Source organism: Tetrao urogallus, assembly GCF_951394365.1.
Source record: "Tetrao urogallus genome assembly, chromosome: 7".
In the NCBI taxonomy this organism is placed as follows: Eukaryota; Metazoa; Chordata; class Aves; order Galliformes; family Phasianidae; genus Tetrao; species Tetrao urogallus.
In genome coordinates this window covers 50,155,257-50,168,237 of record NC_136820.1, presented here as the reverse complement: position 1 = coordinate 50,168,237, position 12,981 = coordinate 50,155,257, and the positions used below count along the sequence as shown (strand labels likewise).

Below are 12,981 nucleotides of genomic sequence, written 5' to 3'. Positions count from 1 at the left end.
TTACAAGACTGCAGAGAATGGGGAATAATTCTGACATCTCTGATCCTGAACGTGCTTTCAATTTATGTCAAAGCTTGATGAACAACAGCATCCATGATTTTCCATTCACTCTTTGCTACCATACACAAAAGGAGTTTGAATTTCCCTCAATGTCTCTGCTTCTCCTTACCATTGATTTCTTGTGTCACTTTAGCAACTAACATGCTTCATATTCTTTGGTTTATGGTTTGTGGGCATATCCTTGCCAGGACGTAGTCCCTTAGTGCCTGAGATATGGAAGGGACAAGAGGAATGGTGCAGGCAGTGAAGAGGGTTTTTTTTTTGTTTTATTTTGTTTTAATCTGAAAGAGTGAACTTCTCACGAGGCTTCTGTGAGTGATGTTGTTCATAATAGTAATTATGTGGTGGTTACTGGGTTACTGGTTAATTGTACAGAAGAAATTCTTGCCATAGAGGGTATAAGCACTCAAAGGCTCCGGTTACGATGGCATGTTGTTGAATTCAGTCTTAAAGAAATTGGTTTAAGAAAATGTATTTTACCTATGACTGGGCCAATACAAGGTTGTACATACGTCTTAGACCCTAGTCTTACTATTTGAGCTGCTGTGCACCACTGTCATTACATTCCAAACTGTAATTCATCTTACACATGAGATTGTTTAGGTAATCAAAAGTCTGCAAGGCCAGGCCTTTTCAACCAAGGTTTTGTTTTCTTTTTTCATTAAGGATAGTTAAAGAGATAGGCTGAAACTTGGGTTATTTCCCATAGGAATAGTCGATGGTGAGCAAGGCAGGTGAGGCACTACAATGTCACTGAAGCTACAGAGTACAAATTACATAAACTCAGTGTAGTCACTCTAATGCTGAGCTCTGCCAACTGACCAGGCTAAGATCTGTCTGCAATGCTTGAATGTCCACTTCTGTCAGTTTGAGACAGAAACCCAATTTGAGACAGAAAGAAATGCATTGCAGATTTTACTTGTTTCCTTGGTTTAAAGACAACAAGGCATAAGCTAATCACGTTCCAGATATTTAGTGGCTGGATGTGGCATGCAGTCATAATTTAAAAATGCAAACCTAAATTCAAGACAGATTATTTAAGTATCTTGTTTGGTGTGGTACATTCTTCTCACTAAACATGCTATTCTACCGAAGTTATGTTAGTGCATGTCCATCCAAATTGTTCCATCATGCATGACATTAGACTAGGTTGCAGAGCCAGTGAGTTTGTGGAAATATGGTCTGCAGAATTAAAATAGAAGAAGGATCAGAGCTTGTAACTTCGAAGTTACAGATTATTTAAAGTCTATTTTTGATGAAAATATTCTATCCTTTAGTACCAAGATTCTTCTATAGAGCACACTTAAACATTAAGCTTTATCTCTTCACTTTCTGAGCTCTGTGCATGACAATTACTTTTCCATCCCTGTATGACCACCTATAGGTGTTAGCAAAGTCAAGAATGAGCAGGGTAGAGTAGATTTTTGGCACTCTTTGACCACTACATTTCATCTTCAAGATTCAGTTCTGGGCAAAAGTCAGAATTATTGACCAAGAAGTTCGAGTTTCAATTCCTTATTGTTTAACATCTCTTTTCAACTGCATCTCTTGTCTGCAATCAGTAATCTAGCCTCATTCTCTGGAGAGGTGACAGTGGTTTCCTCACAGACGTACCATTTCCATGTCATTTTTTTTGGTTGTAATTGCCATACTGGCTTTCAGTTACAATGACTGTATCTACTTTCAGTGGAACTTTTTTCTCCACATTTTCTATACGTATGGGAGTTTTGAAATCCATTGAACGATCTTCTGAGAATTCCTGCATGTCTCAGTTTTCATCTTGAAGCTCATTGCCTTTGAAAGTACATAGAACCAAAAAGCAAAAATCTTCTTTATGTTCCTCCAAATCACTGGGGAAAAAAAAGAAAAATCTACTGAGCTGTTTAAGACACCCTACTCAGAACAGCAAAGAAAAAGGAAACTGATTTCCCTGATGTCAAACAAATGGAAGATCCCTCAAAGAGCAAGAGACCAAGAAGCCAGGTTAAAAAAAAAATAATAAAAATCTACATCCATTATGGCCAACTGATTTCAACTGATTTATCTGGACAGAGAGTGTGAAGGAGATGTAATACTTTGCCTTCTTTATCCAAACTTGTTTCCAGACAGTTCCCATGAGTCAGAAGATGATCCTAGAATATCTCAGATCCCTTAGAGATGTCAAGAGTTAGTTTTTCAGTTCAATGGTTTTAGCAATAAGTAGATCCAAATGTAAATAGATCTTCAAAACATGACTGGACTTGGACTTTTGGACTTGTTTTCAATTGTAGAGCTTGATTCAGAGCAGTCAGTAGAAATCTACCCAGTTCATTAAGAAAGCCACTGATTACAACTCCTTTTGTTATAGACAAGGTGTTTAAATTAGGCCTGACAAATAGGGCTTTATGGTCTGTTTCTCACCATGGACTGCAAATTGAGCACAGGATGACAAAGTTAGGTGCAGATATCTATAATGTAAGCTTCAAAAGTTAGATGAGATGAGACAGTGTTACAGAAAAGCACCAGTGCTATTCATTCTGTGTCTGGATGAGGGTGGTGGATGAGTCCACTTGCATGCTGTGTCTCTGCTGCAAGGTGGAATTGCACAGCCTTTGTTTTCTGCCCACATCCAATTTGTAAATTCAGGATTTCTCTAAAGGTAGCTTTTGTGTTTTGGACTCGCTGCAAAAATTCCTTAGCTATCAAGTAGCAATTGAAAAAAAATTCAAGAAAATATTAAGCGTGAATATTAGATGGCAGGGTTGCTTTTGTTTTGTTTTGTTTTGTTTTTCTATTTTCTCTACCATACAAAATTTCTACTTTAATTTTGTACTGCATTTTCAGTACTTTATTTCACTGATTCGTTTCTGCATTCCTTTCCCACTACTACACCTTGTGTTTTTTTCTTTTTCAATGCCCAGGGTGCTAATCCTATCTGTAGTGAGGTTATGTAGAAGTGTTTGAGCAGGATGCAGAAAGGTTTTTAGTGAGACACAGTTTTAATTTCTATGTTTATTCTATTTTCCCAAGGGCTTTACCTTCAGCAAATTCAGAGAAAAGCCACAAACTGCCATTCCCCGTGTGTTATTAATGACCTAAACCCAGAACCCTGATTTTTTATTATGTAGCAACAAAGCCTTGGTTTAAATGAACAATTGTTCCTCTGAATCAGCATTCTCATGTTAGCTCTCTTAAGCACCCCTGAGAAACCTGCAAAGCCTTGACTGAATTGCAACAGCCTCAAATTTGTATACGGTCTCATCTCCATTAACAGCAGCAGGGTGTTCAGTCTGACAAGATGGTCTTCAGCCACATCATGCATCACTCATTTCATCCTGGGAATGTTTAACATTTTCTTTCCCCTTCCACCCTAGCACCCTCCCTCTTCCTCCCAGATGCAGCTGCAGTCCATGCACAGGACACATGCGGTGAGACTCAGCTTGTTTGCCTTTAGCTGTCTAAAGTCTCGTATTTAATCTAAGCAGTCTAGTTGTTGTCTATGGTCAAACTGGGAGACCAGGGCACCTCCATAAGACAATGCATCCTGTATGTCTTAGACACCTCTGTTGCATAGGTCAGCCTGACCTCTGGAACTGCTCAATTCTTTCTGTGATTGAGTGAGATAAAGGAGATGGTTCAAATCCTTCTTAGTCACATGTAGCTAGATGTGACCAGTTCCATTATGTCTATGCCTACAGAGATCTGAGAATCCTGCCCTAATTTGTCTGTTTTGATTTCCATAGTCTCATGTATATTAATTTTTCTCTTATTTTGCTAATTTTTTTCTCCTTTCTGTTTCCTGACTCCTCTGTCTCTTCCCTCTTTTTTCCCTTTCTTTCCATCAGTGTTTCAACTTTGCTTAAAAATAAAGAAATAATAGAACAATTAAAAGTGGGGGGAAAAAAAAGAGGAAAACTTCTGTCAGTTCTGCATTCTAAAGATTTTGGGTGACTTTTTTAATCTCGGTCGATGTGGAGATGATTCAAAATGAGTTAGATAAGAATTAGAAAGCAATACTAACAGCCTGCTAAAATACTAGTGTTTTCCTAAGCAAGTAGTTTTCCATTATGAGCCCACATGTGAATTTAACCTCATTGGCAGTAGAGTAGTAGTTATTTACAGAATCAAGTCTTATTTTTTGGTAATTGCATCAGAAAAACAAATGCTGTCAAGGTAGTTATACTCACTGTGATGAAAATCAAAACTTGCCATGTAAAACAGGGCATAATCAGTAAAGGAACAGGTCTTGGAGATCAGTGGAGATTTTTTTGTTCCAGATTACCTCTGCAACTTAAGAATGTCATTGAGGAAAACATTCCACTACAGCACCCCATGACTGAGATTTTTAAAAGTGATTGCTGATTTCAGGCAGTTCCTTTTCAAGTTATGTACTGAAAAACGCCTCCATGAGCTTTAGCTCTCAGCACATGCTGAGAAGCTCTCAGGTGGTCACAGTTGTTTTGATAAAATGTGTTTCAGATGAGGTGATCCAAAAATGAGACAAAAATCCATCGTTGCTTTTGAAAGTCTCCGCCATAGCGGAGAGAAACTTTCTCTGAAACTGTCATCCCCACTTTCAATCAGTCTTAAATATCAATTAATGCACGGCTTGGTAAAAGATAGCAGAACTGCAGAACTTTATCACAGACGTGATTCTGTAGAAGGAGCAGTCTTTTTTGTATTTACTTTTTCAACTTTATCCAATAAAAGAGATTCTTTCAGCAGATTGAAACACAATTATTTTTTTCTGTCTGCTGAATCTTTGTGTTCCACAATACTGTACTTTTTTTTCCCACCTCTTAAGCTATGATATCTAATAATAATGTCAGTTGTTGATTACCCCAAAGGAAAAGCAAAACCAAATCCAAAAATCTCCATTAAATGGAAATTTCTTAGAAGTGTTGACAGTGGACCGAAGCTTAAATTGTTTTCAATTTGTTTTATTTCACGGTTCAACTTATAAAAGTGCTTTTTCCATCTATGTCTGTGTGAACACAAATCTTAGAGCATGCATATTAGCAGAGCAGCAAAAACAGAGTTTGGTTTATCTGAATAAAGACAGATGCTTGCCTTGTAGGCAGAGTATCTGTTATAATCAATGGAGATTTAGTCAGGGCAGTTAGTGGACCTTGTCCATCCCATCCTAAAATGAACATCCAGAATAGGGCAGATATATCCTGACCAACAAGTGTGTACTTCTCTCTTGGCTACATGTGATGATTCTCCCTTTGATGATTCTCCATGGAACAAGAATGTCGAGCTCACCTAGACATCCAACCTTCCTTGAGGTGAATTCCACCAAAGCAACCATAGATTGAGAACAAAACAAGCAAGAAAAATGCCCCTGTAAATGTCAATAACAAATTCCTGTTTTCAATTCTCATGGTTTTTGGTCTGTCTTAACAGCTGGGAAATATCTTTCCCTCACATCCTTCACAGTGTTTTCCCATGTTGTTCCAAGATTACCCTTCTTAGCAGCTGAGTCAGATTAGCTTCTATCTGGCTAATTTTAAATGTAAACATTCCATACTCCGTAGTAGCCTTTTCTAGAGCGCAGCATGCTAGGATCATAGTCCTGGTCCATACTGTGTGAGCCTGCTGCTTTTATCACCCCAACTCTCTTAGTGTGTGAGACAAAAATAAGAGGTACCTCTGAATCAGCAGTGAGACAGTTTGCATCCTGAGCTCATATGTCAGGAAAGCTGGGCAAAGAAGTGCTGTGATGCCCTCAGCTAAGTGTCTTGAAAAGAGATTCATACCACCATGAGTACCTATGCGTGAAAATGAAGAGCAGCTGATCTAACTTCACCTTAGATTAGTTTCCATCCTACAAGTTTATGTTATATTTCAATGTTCTCCACAAGCGTGCAGTCAACTTTCATTTAATATATTGTTCTGTTACCCTCTGTACACTACCGGACTGCAAAGGCCGTGTGTATTTTGGACATGTAACACTGCCCGCCTGCCTCCAGGTTGTTCCATCTTTGATTTGTCTGTGAGTCAGCGCATCTCAGTTGCCAGTGCATTTTATTTTCACATTGTTTTGTTTCTTTTTCGCTTCGTCAAGCAGCTGGTTTGTGCTGTAATTCCATCCTGTCGTGTCCGCTTTCCATCTTTGTGATTTGTCTCATGAAATATGTTGAAAGTGACCTACCTTGGCCTGTTCACAATATGCTGAAAAAAATGCTAATCTTGTCATATTTAGCAGCTGCGTTCAGAAATGCTACTGTAAGCCTAAGAGGGCTAACCAGCACTCTTGCAAGATGTCAGAACTATCAACCATTACCCTGTAAGTGTACTCAATCCTGTGACATTACTGTGTTTGTATGACGCATGTTGCAAGTAAATGATTTGATATGAGCAGAGTGGTAGTAACTGGAGAGCAAGCACTCCTTTGGTTCTTGTTGCATGTAGAATTTTTTGTTACACTGTGCTTTTGCTGATGCACCATGATCAAGGATTTTAAGGCTTTTTTTTTTTTTTTTTTTTTTTTTTAATTTTGTGATGATCTCTGATGCTTCTTATGGATAGTGCCTGTATAGAAACTATTAATAGTTGCTCTTTATTATACAGGAAAATGTTGATCTCTGGTCATACTGAGAGGAAATGTTTCACCCAAAGTTTTCTAGACAACGTGGGTAGAGCAGGATTGATTGAATCAGATTCTCACCTGGAAAACAGCTTATTTTTGTGGAATGGAGTGAGGCTTTGACAGTATAGACCCAGAAATGAAGATAAACTATGGTTAACTGAATATTAACTTAATACACTAACTTGATATGCAGTGTCTAGTCAGAGGTCATTGCAGAGATTTGCCTAAGGAGGGTAAGGCAGCCATAAAAGTGAAAAGATGCATTGGTTTGGAGGCAAGAATTAATCACTTTCTCATTGTGCATCTTACTCTCTGTTACTTGTACCAGAAGCCCACAGGACTCATTTAGATGAGATGGGTACCTTCCAGAAATCTCTTACATTGTGTGCTTTGCGATGGATGTCCTCCTGAATTCTACTGCAGGCTTATGAATGCAGTGCAGCAACTCAGGGATCTCCTGCTGCAGTGATCCACAAGGACAGCATTTCGCTGAAGAACAGAATTTGCTGACATCTTTAAGGAAAAAGATATATTTGATAACTTGTAGCTGCTTAATTTTATTAGTCTACCCACTAACAAAGCCCATTACAAGCATGAAAGTGGGCATTTGCTGTTTATGATTTTCCACCTCCTCAAGATAGTTAAGAAATGGATCAGTGAAGATGCTGAAAAGATTCGGTCAACGATCTGATAGTGTGTGAAAGCAAAGAAAAGAAGTAAGGACTAACAGACAAGCAGTCAGCAGGTGCATTTTCTTCAGGAAGAGAAGCTTGAATCTAACAGAAGCAGTGCTAAAAATAGGAGGTACATTCAGGAGGAGATACTTTTAAATATAAATTTCATCACTTAATCTGCATCACGATGCAATTTTAAGCTTCATGTTGGGCCTTTGCAGGGCAACAAATTTCATGTGAAGAAGGACTGAAAACTCTCTGAGGTGGAATTCTCTACCTGATGAACAGCAGGAGGAGTTCAGCCTATACAGAAGGCCATAAAAAACTCTCTGCCCTTCTCATAAACACAATTGAATCATCTTTTTCATACCCCAAAATGAAAATTTCCATAACCCTCCACTACTTCTCAAGCCCATGGGCTGAAGATGTGATTTATGCATGGAAGAATTAAGTCACAATCAATAATTAAAAAGTCAGGTAGATGTAATTAAGCTTCCAGATGGGACACGTATCTGTCAGGGAGGATCCTAAAGTTCTTGAAAGTCACTTTAACCGATCTTATCATTCTTTAGATAAAGTAGATACTCTGGTTTATTAAACAGGAGATCTCCTAAGCATAATACAAACAATGGCATCCTGTATCTTCATGTTTTGTTCTTTATCTTTCTATTTGAAACACTCTTGCTAGAAATTTTGCATGTATTCATCACCAAGTTAGCACCAAAGTTATAGAACTCTTCTAATTTAAACATTACAAGTCAACGTATCACAATTTATGTCACAAACTCAGTCTAGATCCCCTTTATAGTGAGTGGAGAAACATAGGGTGGGATATTTTAAGGCCTTGAGATAATTCATCCATACAGATAGGTGCCTGTTCCTCTTTACTGACAGTAAGGGGAAAGCAAGTGTAGAATTAACTTACCTAAAAATATTAAATAACTTTAATAGATATGTTCTGATAAATAGATGCATTCAATATATATCAGTGGAATTTATAGCAGGAGTTGATACTTAAAGAGACATCTGTAACAGACAAGAACTATGCCTTGAAAGTGCATTATTCCTCTGCGTAAGCCTTAAAGACATTACATTAATAATTTAAACACGGAGATCAATTTTGTGTGTATCCCAACCTTTCTGTCACAAACCTTGTACAACATGACCACCACAAGCCTTCATTTCACCACTCCAAAAGCTTATGTTTGGCCAAATTAATTCCACTGAAGGCATAGCACTTAAACCAGAGAGTTCTTACTTCCCAAATAGCATAAGTACATAGTCCTTCTTCAGAGGCTGTGGTTTTAAAGATATTTTACTTCTTTTGACAGTCTGTGACTGACTCAATGTTTTGAACTCAAAATTAGCCCAATGGAAGCACCTCCAGTCCCAGTAGAAGTGGCACAAGACACAGATTCAGTGTGATGGGAATATCTGGAGAGTTTGCTCTAAGCTGTACTTTTCTCCATCTCAGTGATGGAAACAAGACTAAAACCACAGATCTCCTCGCACAATCACTTCTGGAGCTACAGGTCCCCCTGGTGTAGAAGACTCGTATTTTCTCATAGCTGCCTTCATTCATGCTAGATAGCATCCTACATATCCAAACCAGATTTTCTTACAGTTGTATCTACAGCTGTGAATTTGAGATATACATTTGTTGTGTCACATTCATAGAGTCTGGAAGAAGTTATTCAGACTCATTGGTGCCTGTTTCCTATCGTGCAGTGTCTCAAAGTATTTATTTTGTTCATCTGAGGCATAGTTCCTGCATTCATATGGATCACAGCAACAGTAATTACTACATTCATTTAGATCATAGCATCATAACTAAGTCTTCTAAAATAGGGCTTTAAAATGTGGGGTAGGAACAATCTACAACACTTAGTAGAAATCACTGGCAATTCTAGTCTACAATCCAATATGAAATGAGTTCTCACTTCCAATTTCCAGTTCATTCCTAGTTGTGTCCTATGTAACATCCATAGACTCTTTAGCAGTCCCCTGAAAAAGTGTGGACTTGTAATGGCAGACTAAATGCATGGGTTCTCCAGAGACAGGTCAAAGTTAGATGACCTTTCTATTTTCTCTTTCTTTTACTATAAAGATATCTTTTTGTACCATTGCCTGTGACTTCTTGGACTAATGTTCTATTGGAATGTACTTTTCATACTATTGGAGAGAGTCTAATTCGTAAGATGCTCTTTAGGATGGATGAAAAAATAGAGCGCCTACCTCAACAAAAATTGCAATATACCTTTTTTTTAATTATTATTTTCTTTAATAAGTAACTATGAAACATTCCTCAGCCTACTGGAATGTAAACAAAGCTTTTTCCATACCTCTGGAGAACACAACTCTTCCAAACATTTCCCTTTAAACCCCGATAAATGATTATTGTCCTCACTTTCGGGTCTATCCCCCAGGCTCCTTCCTTGTCTGAAAGAATACAGGAAGAGGATGCCAATCAGGAGGATGCCATCCTCCTGTTGCACTCCTGAGAATTTTGTTGTATCTTTAACATCCTCATTTCACCATTGTATGTAAATTTACTCATCTCACAGCGGTTGTTTTAATTCTGTTTTCTTTCTAATGCTCTTAGAAAAACACAGTTCAGCAGCAGCAGCAGCACAGCCTCCAGTAACATCTCAGTTTTTTCTTGTTATTAAAGTCTTCTTTTCCTTTTGATGAACCACAGAATTACAGAATGATGGATCTTAATCATCTGCAAATTTCAGGTTGTGCTACTTCTTACATTTTATGTATTTTCTTCATGACTTCTGTGACGCTGTTGAAGACTACATCGGAAACAAGTTGATGATGACATTGTATTTCAAGATCCTACAAACTAATTCTGTGACTAATCTGATAGAATTAATGCCATAAAACTGACTATAGAAAGAGCTTTCCTCTGCATCTTTCCCAAAATGAGCCCCCTATGGCTGCAGAGAGATAAGCCTTAATAACTCACAATAATGTGACGTTTGAATCGAAGCATCATTTATCCTTTTATTGTTGTAATTAATTCTGAACTGAAAGTGTAATAGACTTTGAAAAAGAATGCTTATTTATTCAGTTTACTACCTCCATTCTATTTCTTTGTGTTCCATTACTACTTTAAGACGCTGTTATATTCTTTACATTCTTTATGGAGATGGCATTCTGTAATCTTTTTCACAGTGTTAGCATTCCTTTTCATTAATCTGATTGCACGTTCATGGAGTGTGAGGTCTGGAAGAGACCTTGAAAGGTTTTTCAGTCTGTTGCTCTGGTTTACTCCTGTGTAACGTATTTCAGAGGGCAACAAAGATGGAGACTCTGTATGTCAACTCACTTCAGTGTTTTCTTTTTTCTCTTGTTAAAAGCTTTTGGCCAACATCTAATGTGATAATGTGTGAGAACTGTGCTATCCTATTTATGGGGTCTTTCGCCCAGACTTGACATTTGGTCTGCATTTGACTGAGGCATCATTAGTGTTTAGTGCCATCTTGGTGCAAGGTCTGCGATATGCTTTTTGTCATCAGTGCCCAAAATATGACTGAGGGACACTGGCAATGAACTGATGTCCCATTTCTAGTATTGGATGTAACAGGAGACGTTATCAGAATTCTTGGAGATATTCTCTTCATAAGAAAAGTGCATAATTTTTAGTATATTTTAAAGCATGTAATGATCCAATTCAAATCAGTCTGCAATATACTCTGTACATGTAAGCAAATGGAATATTTGAATTTGAAAATAGTGTGGAGCACTTCTGAGGGTCTTTCTGGCTTCCTAAGATTTCCTTGTCCTCCATAAAGCTCCTTAACTACCTTGAAGAAAATCAATACTATTTTTCCCCCAGACAAACCCTCCAATGGAATTATGCAATTTCGTGAGTGGTTTATTATTGTTTTGTGGTAGTAGTTTGAATCCTGTACCAAGATTAATTTCTTCATGAAGAAAGAAATCCCTGCTTACAATAATACAAATCAAAATAACAGTACAGAGTATAACACATTACTAATTTACTGTAATTGTACCAGTATGAGGAAGTGGGAGCAAACTACAGTGTGTGTGAAATCACTATTAGGGAACAAATGGGAATGCTGAATATTTGTTTGTATAATTATATGGCGTATTTATTTCCCGAAAGGGAAGCGATGAAATAGTTTCTGTGTTTTCTGCTTTAATTAAAGCTCAAGCTGTTCATTACAAGGCTGCATTAAAGTTCTTTCACTCTATTGTAACAGGAGATTGGCTCGCTCTACACTACTGCTTATCCCCTTGTTTGGAATTCACTACACGGTGTTTGCTTTTTCTCCGGAAAATGTCAGTAAGCGGGAGAGACTAGTGTTTGAATTGGGACTGGGATCTTTCCAGGTGATTATACAGTGAATTCTGCTTTTGTTAAAAAAGATCTGTCTGTTCATTACTCTGGCTTTGGATGCATAGTTCTCAGACTGCCTGTTTATTCACTTATATGTATGCTTCGTTTTGTTTGTTTATTAAACTCCAGCTGTTATCCAGTATTTCCTGAAGGGTTTGAATTAGTTTTTCTTTTCTCTCCCATTTACCTAGGGTTTTGTTGTTGCTGTTCTCTATTGTTTCTTGAACGGGGAGGTAAGACTTTTAATATTTAACCTCCGTCATCCCACCATCTCTATTTCCATCCCCATCCCATTTCCTTGTGGGACTAACTGTTGTTCTAATCCTTTCTTGTAAATCACCATCTACATATTCTTTCATATCTTAGTATGAATTTCATAGTGCCTCGGCAAAAGAAGGAGGATGCATGATATCTTTTTCAAACCAAAACATTGGCCTTGCCAGGCTCAGATTAATGCTTCCTAATGGAGGCAATTATTTTGTTAAGTGGCTTGTTTCCCAGGAGTCCTGCAGTCAACAGAAACGCCTTGAAAGAGAAACTCAGATCTTAGCTGCACTGACTCTCTCTGCAGATGCTTGTGTCTTCTGATTAACTACACAAATATCCATAAATGAGGAGGTTCCTAACTTAGTCATCTTACTTAAATGGTTAATGCTAAGAGAAATTAATCTTGGCCAATCTGACCATGTTAGTAAGCCACTTAGACCTCTTCTCACAAAAAAAAGGAAGATTGAGCACTTAGTGTCACCTGACAAACTCTTTTATCACATCTACAAGTGAAGGTTAATGTAGTTTTTGTATACAGTCTTTCTTTATTGACCAGCTTCACAAAGTGATCAATTTGCCCATACTGAAAGGAAGTATTTGTCCCTGAAACCAAAAGTCTTATGCTGTTTTTCATTGTTCTGCTATTCACAAGAGACACTTCTTATATAATCATAGAATATCCTGTCTTGGAAGGGACACACAAAGATCATCCAGTCCATTGTGTGGCTCCCCACAGAACTATATGAAAAATAAACCGTATGTTTGAGAGTATTGTCCAAACACTTCTTGAACTCCATCAGGCTTGGTGCTATTTAGAAAATGAGATCACTATTATTTTTAGTAATGAAGTAGTGATGAAGGCTTAGGAAACCTTAAAGTTCTAGAATGGCATTCAAGAGCGCTTAGGTGTAGAAGTATTGAACAACTAACTTTCAGGTAACAGCTGTGTGCTCTCTTTGTAATCTACATAGAGAAAAAACAACTTCTAGAAGACTCTCTGTCTCGTTCCATAGTGGCATTTAAATCAGATTAAACTAATA

At 37.7% G+C, this 12,981-nt stretch overlaps 1 protein-coding gene across 3 annotated transcripts in view; it reads left to right on the top strand.

Annotated features, from left to right (window-relative positions):
- ADCYAP1R1 (ADCYAP receptor type I) overlaps positions 1-12,981 on the top strand; it is a gene marked incomplete at both ends in the record, with an annotated part of 96,436 nt that overhangs the window by 80,824 nt on the left and 2,631 nt on the right. For 2 of the 3 annotated variants that reach the window (XM_079538005.1, XM_079538006.1), the window contains 2 exons: positions 11,538-11,667; positions 11,866-11,907. In XM_079538005.1, coding sequence (XP_079394131.1) covers positions 11,538-11,667; positions 11,866-11,907 — 172 coding nt within the window. Of the gene's footprint in view, positions 1-6,244; positions 6,329-11,537; positions 11,668-11,865; positions 11,908-12,981 lie in introns of all 3 variants that reach the window. The other variant, XM_079538004.1, reaches the window with a different exon arrangement.